Here is an 18,954-nt window from a genome sequence, read left to right on the forward strand (position 1 = left end):
GATATAATCAAGATACCCCATGGATTCGCAGTTTGCGGCTACACGAGAAGATTTGTATCATGTTCAGATGGATATCAAGCATGTCCAAGCTGTGCAGATCAACCATGCTGACCGGCTTTCGAGGTTGGAAAAGCGCCAAGCTGATGATGCCGCGCTCAAGTCCGTCTGGGGAAATGGGTCTCCATTCCCAGGCGTTTTAAGTGGCACTCCACAACAAGGTCAATACATCCCAGGCACATCAAACAGATTCACATCACTAATATTTCATTGAGAAACAGGGCCTCTCCAACATCCCTCTGCTGACGTCTTCGATGACTTCGACGATGAACAAGGACATAACCTTCTCGGTAGTCTGCAGCTCGAAGCGGACGACGAACCAGTAAGGCGAGGTGCATCACGAGCCAACAGTGTTCGATTTGATGTTAGTGCTCTTCAAGGTTCGAACTGGACACAAAGCTCTCGGAATTCCGGAGATTTCGGTCCAGTTCGCCCAAGTAGCGGCTTTGGAAGTCATCCCATGACGGAGCGTTCGTTATCACATAAGTCTGATGGCAGGCACAGCTCTGCGGGTCACTCAGTTCATTCCATGCATTCTGTTGCTTCTGGGAGAACAAGCAGTCTTGGTCTCGACACGAATTTCATCATTGGCCCCCAGCACGAACACTCACCTGTCGACATACTTCTTCCTCCGCCTGGTCTATTCATTCTCGGCTCTGTCCCTTCCATCATACGCTGTTGGCTTACCACCAACTTCTCGCATAATGCGCTTCTTTACGGTGTGGTTTGTACAGGCTCCCAGAGGTCAGTTCTCGATTGTTCTCTTGTGAAAGAGCTAGGATTGTTGGACCAAATTCAGAAGCAGTCTACTGGTGGTTATAACATCAGACTTCCTGTCTACCTCCCGGAGGCAGTCATCACTCAACCAAACTCGAGGTCAAACAGCCCCGTCCCGCAATTACCTGCCCTCACAGCAGACTTTGAGATTGTTGGTATGACCCAACCCACCAATTCTGATCGCAAGAATAATATCCGTGTCTTCATTGGCAGTGATACTCTTCGAGCACATAGCGCAGATATTCTCTTCTCTCAGAATCTCATGACTCTATACAGCGACGACCGCAACAAGATTTCCGTTCCGTTTGTTAGACCAGAGGACGAGAACCTATTCAAGGATTTATGTACAGCAAACCTTCCACCAGAGAGGAACGAACTGAATGCAACCGCATCTCATTTCACCCCCAGTGGATCCAAATCAAAAACGGATGGAATTGATCGCACCGATAAAGTCGAGTCTTCCGATCTGGATCGGAGATCTACAGCATCAGCAGAACAGCCACTATCACTTTTCACTGCTACTGCTACTTCTGATTTGAGCAATGTCAACCGAGCTTCTGATACGAGATTCGAGGCTGCCGGACCAAATGGCATTATCTCGGACTCTGAGAGACGACATTACGAAGATATTGCTTTGCGAGGATCGGAGCTATCTGATGACACAGGCTCTGCAGATCAACCTAGACGTGAGTCTCTGGGTGTTTGGGGCTCCTGGCGCCAAGGAACGGCTGCAAACGGTAGTGAGAATGGCGAGTCCACAAGCGGATACCAACGAGCAACGAGAGGTGGAAGAAACATGAAAGTACTAAAACCCTCGAAATCCATTGCTACTGCTGGGGTGTCCAGCCGCTCATCATCTGCGGCGCGGACGGGTGCCGCTTACGAGCCAGCACCGTCACGTACGTCTGGGGAATCGAGGCGTAAGAGTCAGCCCAGCGGAATTGAGAACGCTCCATTGCGATGGGAGCCGAAGAAAAGTATTTCGGGCGATCAGAAGGGCCCAAAGTCCATCGCGACTATTCCCAGATCATCAAACCCAGTAGGAGGTGCCTCAGCCTTTGCTTGGATGAATCCAAACAAGTCAAAGGCCTCCGCGACTGCGGAGTAAATAATCGGTTCAGATAAGCTTGTGGGCAGGCCACCTCTCGTTTTGGCCATGCATTAGACTAGCTAGTCTACAATTACAGTAAAATCATTTGAAAACACAAGCTTCATTACTATCAACACGGTCTAAAGGCAGCTTGAATTAACATCTGCCCCGTATTCTCTATTCTACTCTCTATTTTCTTACTATTCAGTCTTCTTTCCTTTCTATAGGCCACCCGGTTCTAACATGGAGACATCCCTCCCTGTCCAGCTATTCCTATGGAGATATCTTAGACCGAAAATCTTCTTAGTTCTGATTTCGAAGTTCTTTTAGGAAGGGTATCAGGCCTTGCCGTACCCTCTATCATGAAGGCAAATAGACAAGAGACCGAATTTTCGAGTCTTGGCCGCTCCAGAAGGATCAGAGAAATCGCATTGGCAGACACGCGTGGTAACGGATGTTTGGGACAAAAGATTCGTTGCCAGATTATTTGAAAATGTGCAAATAGCGAAGCGATTTCAAGAAACGAGTACTAGGTAACTCGGACATGAATTTTGGACGCATATCTCATGCATGATCAACTTTCTATCTTAGAAACATACCTAGGTACTGTTGCAATTACTAGAGCTGTTTGAGCAACTTGGATCATTTAGTGGGCACATCATGGAACCGGATCCGGAGTTATTACATACCTTATGATAGGGATGCGTAAATCTTCCCATCCTCCTGCTTTCGATCATCTCCTGGGTAATTCATCACATTGTCCTCATACACCGGCATGCAACCAGCAAGCTGTATGTACATGAAGTTAGACACCAAATGTTCTTGATTGAAACCTGTTCTTCATTCTGCTACGAGGCGGGTTTCGGGGGAGGAGTGCAAGGAAATCTGTTCGAGGAACACGCCCCCCCATTTCTTGTAACCCCAGTGGTTTGATGACCTTGAGAATGGGAATTGATGGCTCTATGGGAGCTATGCTCTCGTCGCTGCTGTCACTTATTCCCTGGTAGACTGGTTGTCTTTTCTACCAATCCCTTTCCTCCCCTTGCCAGCTTTCCATCAACAATCCAGGCATATCCTGCACCAGTCTCACCCTCGTCTCTCTTCTCAATTTGAATATCAAACTCCCTACACCAACCCCGAGCCGCGTCTTCCTTTCATGGTGAACTGAGTGCAAGTAACTCGAGGATTCGAGAAGTAGGTTTAGATCACATCTCGTCAACCGCTTCTAGATCTTGTAACCCGGTAGAGCTGTTCTCTTGATCCTAGGTCCTGCAGACGGGGTAGAGGGGTTGTCAGAAACTCTGTGGTATAGACATTCAAGGAGGGGTAAGAAAATATATGAGGGGCATGTGTATTCGCTGCACGAATGAAAGTTTTTGAGTGGAGAAGGCTGTGAAACAGGGTTACCAAGGATCCTTTGTGGAAATTCCCTAGATGGCTTTCACATTTTCGATTGAAATGCGACTACATTAGAGCTCGAGTGCTGGAAATTTATGTTGTTTATTTAGACTGAAGCTGGCTGCTGGAATAGAACCAGAAGGTCTGGGGCGGGGGGTGGGGGGGGGGTTGTTCAGCCTTGCGATGAGGCTGTATTTGGCGAGATGATTTACCTTTTGTACGCAACAACTGAGTCTACAAAAACACCTCTTCCACATAAGGTAGGAGATATGCTGACATTCTATATATCTAAGTGTTTCACATAGTTCCATAAATATTTCAAACCGAAGAATCATGAAGGCTGTCTTCAGTGACTCAAGTGCACCCTTGAAACAGGACAGGTCACGTGCTATAATTGGTGACCGCTTCGCCCATCTTCGAATTTGCGACGTCAGCCTCGCGCAAGTCTTTACTTCGCCATGCGACTGAACTTCCTTCATCTTCAATTCTTGTCATGGAAACAGGAGGTCGCTCTGCGAGAAATGATCTTTTCCAGGAGGTAAGCTTGTTAATATAGTCTCTCTACTGCGTGCTAATCGTTCAACAGCTCAAACCTCGCTGTGTCGAGCTCAGCCAACTCGCGCTCCGAGATGATGGCAGCGCTACCAGTGCCAAGTCCTTGACGGAATCCACGAAAAAACTCCTGGAAACACTACAACAGAAATGTCAGCGCACCGACGGAGTGTTTGACGACAAATTGGCCGACTACGTTTTCTTCCCGCTTTCACAGATCCTCCGACGGAAACAAAAGTACACAGACAGCCTTTCCGAGTTGACTATAAAATGCCTGAGAGTTCTGCTGGAATATGGATGGAGAACCAGGATTTCTTTGGACCTTGCTAAACAACTTCTCATACTCCTCACATTTGTTGCTGGTGGTGTACCTGGTCAAAATTCCACACCTGCACCCGAGGAGCTGATGATTGAAGCATATGGTGCTTTAGCAGCCTTATTCAGAGACTTGAGTATAACACCAGGTGGAGCCACTGCATTGGTTGAGACCGGCACGATACCAGCGTTGGGGCATTGTGTGACAGTAATACTGGATGGAGTCACCGGTGGGCCATCGCCGGATACACAGCTTCAAGCATTGAGGGCGTTGGATGCTGTATGGCATTGCGTCAAGGATCCGCAAGCCCTTGCAAACTTTCTTCCAGGTACGATTTCTGGTCTGACAAAGTGTCTCATGCCAAGCACATCTACTCGGAGGTCTCGCAGAACGATTGTCAGTGCTTTGGAAGTTCTGGAGCATGTTCTCGTCTCAACATTGAGCGACTTGCGCACTCGAAATATCAAAGACAAAGATGGTGAAGATTCAAAAGCCGAGAACAAGGTCCTTACCAAGTCATGGTTGAAAGCGACTGCTGCTCAAATCAAGCTTGCACTCTCCAATGTCATCAGACTTCGTAAACACGAATCCACCGATGTTCTCAAAGCCCTCAATAAACTTTGTCTCACTCTCTTGGACGAGTGTCATGACACATTGTCCGAATCGGCTTCCATGCTGGTGGAGACATGTATGACATTAGATGGTATTGCAGCCGACGACAGCATGACCAGGAGCACTACACTTACGGATCTCGCCATGGTCCACCCCGACCTGTGCGATTTGATAAAGGGGACCATCTATAACTGGGTTACCAGCTTGCCTCGAGTAATGCAATCAAATGACGAGACGGCCAAGAATTCTGCATTGAAGCAACTATCCAAAGCACAGGAGTTGCTAGTAGGCTTAAATCTAGATTCCTCGATCTTGGAGAATACTCTAGCAAGCTCACTCCGGGATAGTATTACAGTCACCCTGGAATCATCACATGCTCCAAAGGTCTTGCAGGAGACAGATTTTGATTTGAATAGTCAGGCTGCAATGACCTTAACAACCGACAATGCTCTTTCAACCAACTTCCACCCGATCATATTGTCAGAAGAGAGTCAAAGGCAGACCCGAGATCAGCTCACCAAGTTGCTAGCGAGTGTTGGGACGAGACAGTTGCAGATAGATATGGCAGGCGAGATGCTCGAATATGCCCGTGAAGCATCCGGTCCAAGTCTTATCTCGGCATTTTGGCTCTCCTGTCAACTCGTAAGAGTCTCAGCATCCAAGAACCGGGACCTTGATGAGTTTTTCAGCTCTACACTCACACTATCCAATGAGCAAGAAGCTATGGAGCAAGAACTTTTCTCATACTCTCTCTCGATTCTTTCAGATCCCGACGAGAGGACATCTGACTGGCGTCTACAAGCTATTGCCTTAGAGGTCGTGGCCGATACTGCACAACGGCTGAAGAAAGGGTTTCGAACGGAACTCGTGGACACACTTTACCCTGTCACACAACTCCTTGGATCACCGAATGCCAGGTTAAGGGAGCATGCTATTACCTCACTCAACATAATTTCTAGGGCATGTGAATATGCCAATGCAAGCGATATGATTGTCGACAACGTTGACTATATGGTTAATGCAATTTCCTTAAGACTTAATACTTTTGATATATCGCCACAAGCTCCTCAAGTCTTAGTAATGATGATCCGACTCACAGGACCATCTTTATTACTTTACCTAGATGATGTGGTGGGGTCGATATTCGCTGCGTTAGATAACTTCCACGGTTATCAACGCCTTGTCGATATATTATTCTCCGTCCTAGGAGAAATTGTGACCGTAGGCTCGAAATCGGGCCAACTTCAAATAGAAGGTGGACCTGATATTGATCATCGGAAAACCGGAACACAAATCCCCACCATCCAAGAGATCGTCGAGATGATCAAGAAGAAGTCGAAGATCGAAGAGGAACCTCTTCCTCATGAAGATTTCCCCAGAAAGCCTTGGAAGGATGCAAAGACGCTGCTCGATGAAGCAGATGCTTCGAAAGAGGGCGAAGAACAGGAACAAGAAGAGGAGACAGGAGAAGTCCAAAAAGCTCCACCAACGAAAGTCTACTCCATGGTCCAGAGCATCGCACGTCTCGGCCAACACTACCTGACGAACCAATCGCCCGTCCTACGGGCGAGATTACTCGGTCTCGTCAGTACAGCCTGTAGAGCGCTGCACAACAACGAAGACGAGTTCCTGCCTCTCGTCAACGACATCTGGCCCGTTGTGATCAAGCGCCTCTACGACGAGGAACCGTTCGTGGAGATTGCCGCTGCAGACGCAGTGGCGGAGATCTGCCGATGCGCAGGCGATTTCATGGCCACTAGGATCCAGACTGAATGGCCGGATTTGATGAAGAAGACGCGGCAAGCCCGAGCGAAGGTGTTGGCTGAGAGAAAGGGATCAGGGGGCCGAGGCATATTCTCGCAGGTCAACCAGGTTTGGGAGAGCTTGGTGAGGCTTATGATCGCGATCGCTGAGTATGTCCGGATGGATGACGAGATGTTCGATGACGCTGTGGAGCTTCTTGCAGATCTAATACCGACTCGCGAGGATGTTCGTGATGCTCTCTCAGTGGTGAATGGAGATACAGTGTGGTTAGCCATGCAGATGGCTGGGAAGAACGAAGAAGTTGAGAGGCCTGTGTTAGCTGGATATAAATTCTCGGCATTAGACATATTAGTAGCAAAATGATGGCAAATTCACAAGTAAATATCGAGGAGCAATAGTGATATGTTGTTGAATGAGGGGAATGCTTTTATTTGCTATTACTAGGAGCGCTTTTGGAGTAACCAAAGAACGAGTGGGCAACAAGGATACAACGAACAGTTCTAGGGACTATTCCCAATCTAGCAGACCAGTTCAAAACAGAAATTGCAAGCCTGCCAAAGTCCAAGAGACTGAGCAGTCCACGACCGGGACGTGCTAAAAAACCCTTTCAATGAATTGCTAGCCATAAAGCTAGCACCATCCAAGACAGACAGGTTATTCGGAGTCCTCGTCATCGCTCTCGGCCTCGGCGAGCCAGGTGAGGAAGGCCTCGGCAGACTTGCGCACCTTCTTGCTGGTTGGGAGATCGATGTATTTCTTGCTGGCTTTGGTGCCCCATTTAGTGAGCATCTCTTCACTGACGATATCCTCATTGTAGAGAACCATGAGGATCTTAGACGTCAGATTATAGATCTCTGGGTTCTCTTTGCCTCGGATCCCAATGAAGCGTTCCACTCCTCCGAGAAGAGCCTTCTCATGTTTCTCGGAGCTAACCATCTATATGATGTTAGTAAATATTCCTGTATATAATAGATTGAACAACTCACGTTCTTAAGCATTCCAGCACGCTTAGGGATCTGCTTGACGATATCATCGTCGAAGATGGTCTGGACCAGGACCAGGAGAGTACGGTGCTTGGCTTCAATACCAAGCTCCTTGGCCTTGAGATAGATAGCAACGTCGTCAACGTTATTGACGCCGCCCTTTTCTTCAGCCTCGCTGAGGATCCAGCTTCCTAGTTGGTCGTAACTGGAGTTTCCCCCACCTTCGCCTTCTTCTTCATCGTCGTCGCCACCAAGGACAAGCTTCTGCTTGAGGTCGTCGGGAAGTTGTTGCTGGCGAGCTCTGACGGCTTCCGCTGACATGTCAACCGTCCATTCATCATCTTTGACCTCAACTGGTGTTGCATCAATCTCTTGAGCCTCAGCCTTGATACGGCGAGTCATTTCATCATCGCTGCCAGCTTCAATACCAACGTCGCCATTGCCGTTGGAGCCATTCTCGGAGTTACTCTCACCACCACTGGCATGACCATTTTCTTTGCTGTCACCGTTGCGGTTCTCTCTGGCTTTGCGTGCGGCTTTCTTCTCAGCTTTGTCTTTCTTGCCCTTCTTTGGCTGGTTCTTGAGGATGAAACCGCTGAGCTTCAAGCGAAGATCTACATCGGACCGCTGACCACAAGCCTTGCAGTCCAGCAAGATACGGCCGTCCTTAATGACCACATCGGTTTCGGGATTCTTGCATTTCTTGCAGAGAACGAACTTGTTGATGAAGCCATCAAGATAATCTTGGAGTTTAGAAGCCTCATGTGCACCGTTGATAATCCATCGATCATCGGCAGGGTTGGTATTGGTCTGGGCTCCTAGTTCAAAGCCAAAGTACTTGATAACGTAGGCTCCAGGGCGCGCGAGAGATTGAGCGACGCTGCTGAGATTGACGATGACTGTCTTGATGCCGTTACCCTTGCCCTCGATCTTCGACTGGAGTTTCTCCATCTTGTATCGGTAGAAGGGGTCCTTGACATCGCTGCGGATATTGATGGTAACCATGGCTGCGGCTTTCTTGAGATGACGTGAATGCGTTGAGTTCTATGTAGTTTAGGGCTCGATAATGACCGTTAGGCGACGGGGCGATGCGACATGGAACATGCAGAAGCGGAGGGGGCGAGCGAAACAGTGAAGGAGATAGAGTGTCGATGACAGTGATTTCTTTTTCTAACGAAACATTCGAAGATCGGTGGATTAGCCGTTGGAAGAGAAATAGGAGCTACAAGGTTTCCGCGGTATGCGAAGTCGTTGCAGCTCGAGAGGCGGCTGGTGTCTGAGGTCGTTGGCGTTGGGTGTGAGATACATATAACGCAGATGTATCAGTTGACTGCTGATGGTTTGGTTGATGGTGTTTTTTCGTGGAAGATGGGACTCCCTTTGCTTTTGCGAGGAGGAGCGCGTTCTTCGAAACTGACACTATTCACTGGGGAGGCCAAGCGGGGGGGTGTCGAGAACAGCGCGTTGTGTGTGAGATTGGGTGATCAGGTCTGGTAGAGCAGAACTGACGATAGTGTCTGGGTTGGTTTGGAGGAGGATGGAGACTGTTGTCTTGTTCTGACGGTTTTGTAAAGTGAGTTGTGAAGTGGAGGAGGGTACGTGTAAAAAGAAAGACCAGAAAATTGTTACAGTAGCGCAGCTCGGTAATTACCTCTAGTCTAAAAAAGTGTACCTTAAATTAGCACATGTACCGTTTGCGATATTTCCAGTATATTCTTCGGCTATTTACACGCCGATTATACAGTAAAGGCTCCGTAATTACTGGCGGCCGCGCTAATTATATCAACCCCTCTTTCATATCGGATCCCCTCCTTTTAGCGATCATTTCTGCTCCCGGCGACTTCAAGAACGTTTGTGGTGATTCAGGAACCGTCTTTGAGAAGAACTGTGTGCTGCATTCCACATCGCATGAACCACAATCGTTTAAACGCTTAACATCTTGTTTGCGCCCCGAATCCGGTTTGCTAAGGCGGGGAAGGACCAAGAGAATACACGTGATTATTCATCAGGGTCGCTCCAGACCGTGGAAGCTTGAAGCAATTGTCAATCAAGCACACCGGTGGTTCGCAATGGGTCCCGGGGATGTTGACTACTCCCTTTATCTGGTTACCGATTCTACCTCTGCAATCCTCGGTGACAGAGATCTTGTTGAGGTCGTCGAGGCTGCATTGAATGGCGGGGTCACCATTTGCCAATATAGAGACAAAGTCAGCGATACAGTAAGGGACTTTTCTTCTTTCGTCTCCCGCTCTTGGAATGTGTTATGCAATATCTTTGTCTCTCTCCGGTTCTTAGAGTGACATCTTCCCCTCAGCATCCTCCTGGGACCAGCTGAAAAGACAAAAACTGATGAGAGCCTTTTCAGGCTACGCTGGTGTCCACTGCTCGAAAGTTGCACGCTGTGACGCAGAGATACAACATTCCGCTTCTCATCAACGATCGCATCGATGTTGCCTTGGCGATTGGCTGCGAGGGTGTACATATTGGTCAAGATGATCTGGGTATGTTCATGTTACTGAATATCTTTCCACCGTTTCCTAACTTGAACGAGACTTGAAAACTGCCAGGAAATTACTCGGCAAAGATGCAATCATCGGTGTAACGGTTTCCACGGTTGAAGAGGCACAGAAAGCCTGTAGGGACGGGGCTGATTATCTTGGTATTGGGACCATGTTTGCAACTCCGACGTACGTATTATTCAATTCCTTAATGCGAAGAAGCCCATGTAATTAACGTCAAATAGGAAAACCAACACCAAGTCTGTAATTGGAACATCAGGCACGCAGCAAATACTTCAAGCCATAGCGGATGAAGGCAAAAATGTACGAACGGTGTCAATCGGAGGAATCAACTCCGAAACAGTTCAACGTGTCTTATATCAATCAGCACATCCGACCAAACAACTGGACGGGGTTGCAATTGTGAGTGCTATCATGGCTGCAAAGGATCCTAAAAAGGCCGCTGAGAAGCTTCTCAGTCTCGTCAAGACCCCCCCGCCATTTGCCGCAGCATCATTGGCAAACACAAAGAAGAAACAAGACGCAGGTGATCTCATTGACCAGGTACCTATGATCATCAAGGCAGTTGGCGAGAAGACACCACTCTCGCATAACATGACAAACATGGTTGTTCAGAACTTTGCAGCAAATGTTGCATTGGCCGTGGGTGGCTCTCCCATAATGGCAAATCATGGTGAGGAGGCGACAGATCTCTGCAAATTTGGAGGTAGCCTGGTCATCAACATAGGAGGAGTAACACCAGAAGGGCTACAGAACTATTCACGAGCATTACGGGCTTACAACTTGGAAGGGGGGCCAGTTGTACTCGATCCTGTCGGTGCTGGTGCTACTGCCCTACGAAGATCCGCAGTTAAAACCTTATTGGCTGGAGGCTACTTTGATGTTATCAAAGGTAATGAAGGCGAGATCAAAACTGTTTTCGGATCAACCGCTCAACAACGAGGGGTTGACAGTGGCCCAAGCACCCTGGACGATGCCGAGAAGGCAGCGTTGGTTCGAGATCTGGCAGCAAGAGAGCGGAACGTCATCGTCATGACGGGTGCAACCGATTTCTTGAGTGACGGATCTCGCACCTTTGCTATCTCGAACGGGCACGAGCTGCTAGGAAGAATTACAGGCAGTGGATGTGTTTTGGGAACCACGATATCCTTGATGCTTGCTGTCAGTCGTGAGGACAAGCTCCTTAGTACTCTGGCAGGGTTGCTTCACTATGAGATTGCGGCAGAAATTGCGGCAGCTCGTGAAGACGTCAAGGGACCCGGGACCTTTGTACCGGCCCTGATCGACGAACTGTACAATATACAAAAGGCGACAACAGCTGGTGACCTTAGATGGCTGGAGAAGGCAAAAGTCAAGGCTGTTCGCGTTAAATAAGTTCAATTGCCATTTTCTCTGGATACCAGGAAATGGAAACGATGTTGGCTGCGAAATGCGACAAGTGTTCGCATATATCAATACCAAGGATCGTTGCCTCGCTGATATGGAAGAACTACTCTTCTTCTTTGACTCCATGGGAGTCGACAGCAAGAGAAGCCTCTAGCAAATTGAACAATCCCGCTTTTCCCAAGGTTTACTGCTCCTTGATTGTTGAATGCAAGAGACATCGCGGAAATTGGAAGTATTGAGATCATCGATGCTTGGAGGGCCCATACTCAACTCATGTCTCAATCGCTGAAAGTAATTCAGTGATCGGTACATTGTAGCGAAAGCCCAATAATATTGGGTCCTTCACGAGTCCACAGTGCTCATACTCCCGGCGGTTCCGCCGCGGGACCAGCAGTGCTCCGGGGCCGGTATGTCACGTGATCCGCACGTCCCAGCGGAAGCCCCCCAAGGAAAGAAAAGGCAAAAGGGAAAAAGAGTTTTTTTTCCGTTGACCCAGTGATGACAATGATTTCGTGTTCGCCCCGTAACACAAAGGAATCCTCCGTAGGATAATTTGTCTTTATTTTGCACTCTTGTCAAATTTCCAGAGCTTCCGCGTCCTTTTATTTCATTTTTTTTTTTTTAATATTTTTTTTTAAAATTAACTATTATTCAATGCGGCCCCACGCGCAAATTTGTGAGCTGCGGATGTAATCGGGCTTCCAGGATCATGGATTGATAGCCAGAGAGTGGAGAAGTCACTACGGCATTCCGGGCCTGGTCGGAAACACGACGGGACAGTTGGCAAGTTGACAGAAAACCTCCGCCGCAGGGAAAAGGAGAAGAATGTGAAAATTTGACATGCAGCCGCACTGAGGCTCACATTACTCAAGTTGTCTGGCTGTGGAATTGGGGATCACGGACTATGATGTATCTGGAGAAGGCGACTGCAGCAATCAGCCAATGATCAATCCTCCCGCAACGCGGTCAGGAACGGGATTTCGTCATTGTCCCGTTGCTACAGTCTACCGTAGCAAATTTCCAATTTTCATCTTCCCTCGAGTCTTTGATGTTATTATACGACCCCTAATATGCCTACCGAGATGTGCTTGTTGACGGTTGTGCAGTGTGCACACACAAGATATGCGTGGTGTCGTCGTCGAGATAAGGATGCTCGGGGGTGATGTATTGAGCAGGGATGCTATCGGTACGCCGGACGGAGAACACCCACCATGGACAGGGGCTGGATGAAAACCCAGAGATTTTAGAAAAAGGAAAGCAAAGCAAACAACCTCAAGCAAGAGAGCCAGAAAACATCATAAAACCTCCAGAAAAAAAAAGGAAAGACATATACGATGATACGGAGCACTCGGTAACGGTACCTCTGTGCGGTGTCCCTCCGTCGTAAGGGGTGAGCCAGCACGGCGCGATGCAATTCCCGCGTTCGCCCGATGCTGCTACGAATAGCCAAGTACGGAGAAGCTCCTACACTATAACAGACGCCAAGTGGAAATAATAGTGGGAATAGTGGGAACCAGGAGGCACCGCGCAGCACCGACCCGTTATTTCTGAACCCACCGCGCCCTCTGCCCGGCCAATGGTTGGCTGCAGCGGCCGGCGTCTTCAATTGAGAGTCTGAGCTATCCTTCAGGAGGCCCAGCTGTTCGAGATGTCATCCAACCACAACCGCGACAGCTCCCCCCAACTCGCTCACGGAGGGGCTGCTAGACACCTGCTAGGAGCATGACTACGGTGCAGTTGCTGTAGCATCATGCCTCTTCTGGGCTGCTCAACCAAGGTAGTCCCAAGGTAGGCCTGGCACGGCCCCAGCCTCCACGTTGGAAAAAGTCTCGCATCCTACATCCCGAGGTCTGAAGGAGCAACCGGAATCTTCGCCCCCCCTTTGCTGCCAATGCCTGCGCCCTCTGCCTCTGGTTAGGACGGACTCTGTTACCCGGGCTGCCGCCTCTCCGTACTTAGTTAAACGAAACAGAAAACTCTTCCTCCCAACCTGAGCTCTCTCTCCCTCCTTCTCTCCTTCCATTTGCTCAGCTACTCTCCCACACAGCCCTGAAAATCTCTACTCCACCTCGAGGTCTTCGTCTCACTCTCACTCTCACACCTTCACACTCCTCCTCCTCCCTCCGCCCCACTATCACCACAACACAATGGCTGCTTCCGCACGCATGATTGCCCCCAAGATGGCCTCCATGATGGCCTCTACCACCGTCAAGGCCGCCCGCCCCATGGTCCGCGCCAACGTTCAGACTCAGGTCTCTCAACGTGCCTTCTCCGGTAAGCAATGGCCCGTTCCGCCGTCCCGTACGACACTGGACACTCGAGAGAAACTTTTGCAGAGCAAGCTGTGTACGTCAGAGACAATTGCAGATGCTAATTGAGCTCCGACAACAGGTGTCCGCGCCAACGCCTTCCAGACCATCAAGCGTCAGCAAGCCTCCAGCATCCTCAATGCCACCACCCGCAGCGTCATGGGCCGCCAGACTGTCCGCCCATACTCCTCTGAGATCGCCAACGCCATGGTCCAAGTCTCCCAGAACCTGGGTATGGGTTCCGCCGCCATCGGATTGGGAGGTGCTGGTATCGGTATCGGTATGGTCTTCGCCTCTCTCTTGACCGCCGTCGCTCGCAACCCCAGCATGCGTGCTCAACTTTTCTCTTACGCCATTTTGGGTTTCGCCTTCGTTGAGGCCATCGGTCTGTTCGACCTCATGGTTTCCATGATGTGCAAGTACGTGTAAATTAGCTAGTGGTTGGCCGCCTCGCTGTCGGTGTGTGTGTTGCATAGCAAGGAGTCGGAAAAGCAGAAGGGGTCGATCGAGTACAGAGAGTATAGGCAGACGGATAGACCGGTTGGGCTGTATTATATTATCTTGTATCGATCCGACACTACTCTCTAAAAAACCTTATATTCATCATCATACCTTTACGTGCATGCCCACGCATGAAATGCTCCCATCTTATTCTGCTATCGTGGAGTGATATGATGCTGTGTGTACCTACCTACGGCACGTACCTCCACCTAGCTGTCGCAGTCACGTGATTGAAAAGAAATTGCTTCTACAGAGTACTCACTCAATTGGAAGGGTTAAAGAAGGACGGAATAAGCACAATCCGTCATTCTAATATCTCTCTGTCCGTCTACAGCTTCGATCCTGACATTGGCTTTCGAGAGCTAATTGCGGCAGAGTCGGAGGTACCTAGGTAAGACAGGGCAAGCAGACTGGTAAGTCCCTTGCTCCCCCGGACTACTTGGAAGAACGCCCACAATGGATTAGCTCTTCACGGTATGTGTTCGACTTAGATGAGCTTATAAGAAGGTGCCGATTGGGTCCTGACAGCGGGCAAGACAGCAAGACTCTCTACTTTGGTGTCAAGCAAAGACCTACGAGAGCCGTTCTCAAAGACCGAGTACTCATTCAATTCCTATCTGTCAATTCTCCCACCACGACTCACTCAATTGGGTTGCTCAACTGGGCCATTGAAGCTTCTATATGTTCATTCCCAACAACTGGATGTCCAGGTGAGTTCGGATCCATCCAGCAGCTGTCTGCCCGCTCACAGGGCTTTTGTCATGTGACTTCGACCTCCCTCCTGGATCTTATACCATCACTAGACCCCTTTTTCGAGCAATGGGCCTAACCTTAGAGGTTGAGACACCGCAAGCTTGAAAATAAGCAATCCTCTGGGGTGCAGCCATACTTGTTCTGTAGCAGCTTTTCCTGAGCTGCTCGCACGGACCACCTCTGGCAAAATGTGAATCCGGGGTAAGAAGACAATGACGTCGATCATCTCGATGACCTCTAGATTTCCAAAAGACAGGTAGGTAGGTGTTTTATAACTTTATCAACTTAATTTAACTTGCTTTACTTCTCATCTCTTTCTCTTGTAGTCCTGCAACAAGGTTGATATCGATATTGCTTTTGTTCATGATACCCATGAGATCCAGAAGCACGTTGTTGGCCTTCGATGATTCTATGACCCTTCTTGGTCCCCGCACTTGAATATACAAGATGGCAAACATCTCCACCAGCCAGTTGGTATCTACCGCCATTTCTTCCTGGTGACCAGCGTATTGCTAAGGATCAAAATCTAGGATGCTTACTCCCTCTACCACAAGACGCAAGAGAAGTCTTCATCCGCCCTCAACGGGCCTGCGTTACCCGCTCTAGGCCACGCGATTGCAGGCTCAACAGGAACCGCGATCTCGAACCTCGCCGTCTATCCTCTCGACCTGATCATAACGCGCCTCCAGGTACAACGACAGCTGCGAAAGTCCTCTGCGACTCCCGACGGAGGCGAATACCGAGGCGTTCTTGATGCTTTCGAACAGATATACAAGAATGAAGGGGGCATAGCTGCTTTCTACAGCGGGGTGCTCCAGGATACCGGGAAGTCCATCGCGGATTCCTTCTTGTTTTTCTTGTTCTATAATTATCTACGCACACAAAGGCTGCGGAAACATGGGGAGAGAGCAAGAACTCTACCGGTCCTCGATGAGTTGGGAGTAGGAGCGCTGGCGGGAGCCTGCTCGAAGTTCTTCACTACTCCAATTGCAAATATTGTTACACGAAAGCAGATAGCAGCGATGGTGAGCTCACGTTCTGGAAGCAAATCCTCCGAGCCCTCAGCCGCAGCCATTGCCTCCAGCATTCGATCCGAAAAAGGAATCCAGGGGTTTTGGGCGGGGTATTCGGCGTCGTTGGTTCTGACCCTGAATCCAAGCCTTACCTTTTTCCTATACGAGTTCTTCAAGAAGTCCTTCCTGCCGAGATCAAGACGCGATGATCCGGGAGCTAAGCTTACGTTCTTGATGGCAGCGATCAGCAAAGCCATCGCTTCTACCATCACCTACCCCTTCTCCCTCGCCAAAGCGCGGGCCCAGACCTCCTCACGACGCAGCGCATCTGCTGCCAAAACTGCAGCAGCCGACCTCTCAGACCTAGCAGAGGAAGGCAACATTGAGAAAGCCGGTCAAGACGCCGAAGGGATTGCCAGGCGCTCTACGGTTTTTAGCACGATCCTCACTATCTACCGGGCGGAGGGTTTCACCGCGCTGTACGAAGGTATCGCCGGCGAGATCCTTAAGGGCTTTTTTAGCCATGGGATCACGATGATCGTCAAGGAGACGATCCACAAGTTGATCATCCAGACGTATTACCTGCTGCTGCGCGCCCTCAACCGGTACCCGCCTCCCTCAGAACTAGCCGCGCAGGCGGGCGAGGCAATCCAAGATGGGGCGGGGAAGGTGGGCGGTTTTCTCAGGGAGGGGTATGGGAACGTGGCGGAGAAAATGGGGGATCTGGTACAGGAGGGGAGGGAGGCAGTGGGCAATGCGGGGGAGAAGGTAAGTGAGGTGACGAGTAATATATCGGATGCTACTGGAAGAAAAGTCGATTCTGCGCGTAGGGAGGCCGGTCAGCTGCAAGAGAATGTGCAAGATAAACTAGGTAAGAAGACCGGGGACTTGGGGAAAGACATCAAGTCGGAGAAATAGGGGAGGGGTCTATGTACCAACATGTATTATAACACTACTACCTATGGTGGCATCGGAGTTGATTATCCTCAGACATTCTTTATGCGGTCTACTGAACCAACTTCTATGGCTCAAATGAAACAGGTCAGCGAACTAGGCAGAGATTCCCACACCTTGTTGATGCTCAGAATTGGCGGGTCACGGAGGTCTTGAAAGGGTTTCCAGAACGGTCAAAGTCCCTCAATAAATCTTCTATAACCTATACCGATTAATTACCCTGATTCTTGCTGCCCCAGACGCCACACAATTGCTCTCTCCAACTAACTAACACTGGAATGCGACGCCCAATTTTTCGACCTTGTTTGTGCCTCCCCCCGCAAAGCCCGTGCCGTCACACCTAATCTCTACCAAGCCCGGCTTAACCTTCTCCTTTTCCTTCCCCTCTTTCGCGGCGGCGGCATCCTTATCCTTCTTCGGTTTCCGGTCCGTCAGGTCCGCATCGCAGACGTAGCACGTGACGGCATTCTGATCTACCTCTGGAGCGTGGGGATCATGCACGCCGGACGGGGTCATGAATTTCGTGACGCAGCTCTTGCAGAGGACGTGCCCGCAGGGCTTGGCTAGCATAGCTTTGGAGGTGTTGCTGAGGACTTTTTTGCAGGAGGGACAGATGCGCTGGCGCGTTTTGGTCGTTGCGTCTTCTTCTTCTTCGGTGAAGACCACGTTGATTAGGGTATGTAGTGAGTAAGGATGAGGGTTGTCGTCTGGGGAGGCGGGGCAGATGGGGGATTGCTTGGCTTTTTTGGAGATGGTGTGTAAGGGCGCGTTCGTGTTGGAGGAAGGCGTGATGGAGGGGATCCAGAAGGAAGGGAGGGTCGTTTTGGAAGCCTGTGATGTGGTTAATATAGGATACATGCGAGCGAGACGGTAACGGGCGTACCTTTTCTTCGTCAATGGCTTTCCGGGCTTTTGTTCTCTCCTCCCGGGCAATGCGAAGAAGCTCATCCTCATCCAGCTCGAACTTCCTCTTCTCTCCTCTCTTGCTCCCAGTAACATCTTCTTCTACTAAGATTTTCCCATCCTCTCTCCCTACGATCTTTTTCCCAGCGCCTCCGACTTTAGCCTCCAACCCCATCTGAATCCTCTCAAACTCCTGCACAGCTCTCTCTCTCGCTTCATCCTCCTCGCGGATCCTATCTTCCTCCGCCTCCTTTTCTTCTCTCTCCCTAGCCTTCTCCAACCTCTTGATCTCTTTCTTCTGCGCTAGGATATTGCTCAACGCACACTCGCGACAGAAGATATCACCGTGGGAGCAGGACACGGGGTCACGTGCCGGGATGAGACATAGCCTACAAGAAGCAAAGGGCAGGAAGGAGTCTCGGGAGAGACGCGCGCTGGTAGAGTTCCAGGCAGCCTTTGCGAGCGAGCGTTCGTAGGACGTGAACACCGCGCGTGAGGTGTTTCGTTTGCCTGGGAAGAGATTAGGATGTCTGAATGGCAGGGTAGTAGGGGGTAGGGATATGTTACTGTGAGACATGTCGGCGGCTGGGCAGATAGATGACAGAGCTTGAATGAAAACAGTGTTCAGATGAGGTCAAAGGAAGAGGGTGATTTCCTGAGATTTTCTTGGCTAAGCAGTGTTAGCGTGTAGTCGAAGAGGTAAAGAAAGATATGAACCTGTTGTTGAGGCAAGAAAATAATGTTGGAGGGTTTAAGGGAGCCGAGAGCTTGTGGAGAGGCGAACCGCTCATAGCATAGGTAAACACTCACCTCTCTGATGAAGTCGCACGTGCGAAAGGCAAAGGGGAAAGATCTACCTGGAGTCAGAGTGGCGCGTCTAAGAATAAAAGTTGGTGAAAGGGGCCTGGAGATTGTTAGAAGGAGTTCTTGAGAACCATGGGCTAAGGAAAGGTTGATAGTACTTGTCCCTACGGAGTATTCTACCGTATATCTCTTGAGACCGGATTAGTATTCCCAGTTGATTGGCCAAAGAAAATGTAATGTGGCTGTTTGTGTTTCCTTGAGGA

General features: G+C 49.6%; 7 protein-coding genes across 7 annotated transcripts; 5 read left to right on the forward strand and 2 right to left on the reverse strand.

The window, feature by feature from the left end:
* Nucleotides 1-67: 67 nt before the first annotated feature.
* On the forward strand, nt 68-1,942 carry M430DRAFT_107596 (hypothetical protein; the record flags this gene model as incomplete). Its single annotated transcript, XM_024861167.1, has 2 exons — nt 68-218; nt 279-1,942. 2 exons carry the CDS (start codon nt 68-70, stop codon nt 1,940-1,942), a joined length of 1,815 nt encoding a protein of 604 aa, XP_024718695.1.
* A 1,843-nt stretch (nt 1,943-3,785) lies between these two features.
* On the forward strand, nt 3,786-6,929 carry M430DRAFT_145170 (hypothetical protein; the record flags this gene model as incomplete). The annotated part of the gene is made up of 2 exons (XM_024862929.1): nt 3,786-3,860; nt 3,909-6,929. Exons 1-2 carry the CDS (start codon nt 3,816-3,818, stop codon nt 6,927-6,929), a joined length of 3,066 nt encoding a protein of 1,021 aa, XP_024718696.1. The 5' UTR covers nt 3,786-3,815.
* Nucleotides 6,930-7,220: 291 nt separating this feature from the next.
* On the reverse strand, nt 7,221-8,915 carry M430DRAFT_68899 (hypothetical protein; the record flags this gene model as incomplete). Its single annotated transcript, XM_024869386.1, has 2 exons — nt 7,553-8,915; nt 7,221-7,502 (listed from the first exon to the last, which is right to left on the reverse strand). Exons 1-2 carry the CDS (start codon nt 8,552-8,554, stop codon nt 7,221-7,223), a joined length of 1,284 nt encoding a protein of 427 aa, XP_024718697.1. The 5' UTR covers nt 8,555-8,915.
* Nucleotides 8,916-9,396: 481 nt separating this feature from the next.
* Nucleotides 9,397-11,677, forward strand: M430DRAFT_145174 (hypothetical protein). The gene is made up of 4 exons (XM_024862930.1): nt 9,397-9,768; nt 9,915-10,050; nt 10,101-10,236; nt 10,293-11,677. Exons 1-4 carry the CDS (start codon nt 9,619-9,621, stop codon nt 11,440-11,442), a joined length of 1,572 nt encoding a protein of 523 aa, XP_024718698.1. The 5' UTR covers nt 9,397-9,618; the 3' UTR covers nt 11,443-11,677.
* A 1,484-nt stretch (nt 11,678-13,161) lies between these two features.
* Nucleotides 13,162-14,409, forward strand: M430DRAFT_174182 (hypothetical protein). The gene is made up of 2 exons (XM_024863671.1): nt 13,162-13,728; nt 13,846-14,409. The coding sequence occupies exons 1-2, from the start codon at nt 13,602-13,604 to the stop codon at nt 14,190-14,192; spliced, it is 474 nt and encodes a 157-aa protein (XP_024718699.1). The 5' UTR covers nt 13,162-13,601; the 3' UTR covers nt 14,193-14,409.
* Nucleotides 14,410-15,305: 896 nt separating this feature from the next.
* On the forward strand, nt 15,306-17,038 carry M430DRAFT_68904 (hypothetical protein). Its single transcript, XM_024869387.1, has 2 exons — nt 15,306-15,491; nt 15,548-17,038. The coding sequence occupies exons 1-2, from the start codon at nt 15,465-15,467 to the stop codon at nt 16,946-16,948; spliced, it is 1,428 nt and encodes a 475-aa protein (XP_024718700.1). The 5' UTR covers nt 15,306-15,464; the 3' UTR covers nt 16,949-17,038.
* A 126-nt stretch (nt 17,039-17,164) lies between these two features.
* On the reverse strand, nt 17,165-18,927 carry M430DRAFT_44583 (hypothetical protein). Its single transcript, XM_024867710.1, has 5 exons — nt 18,850-18,927; nt 18,698-18,791; nt 18,455-18,557; nt 17,868-18,397; nt 17,165-17,815 (listed from the first exon to the last, which is right to left on the reverse strand). Exons 3-5 carry the CDS (start codon nt 18,462-18,464, stop codon nt 17,252-17,254), a joined length of 1,104 nt encoding a protein of 367 aa, XP_024718701.1. The 5' UTR covers nt 18,465-18,557; nt 18,698-18,791; nt 18,850-18,927; the 3' UTR covers nt 17,165-17,251.
* Between the last annotated feature and the right edge of the window lie 27 nt (nt 18,928-18,954).

Source organism: Amorphotheca resinae (assembly GCF_003019875.1).
Source record: "Amorphotheca resinae ATCC 22711 unplaced genomic scaffold M430scaffold_10, whole genome shotgun sequence".
In the NCBI taxonomy this organism is placed as follows: domain Eukaryota; kingdom Fungi; phylum Ascomycota; class Leotiomycetes; order Helotiales; family Amorphothecaceae; genus Amorphotheca; species Amorphotheca resinae.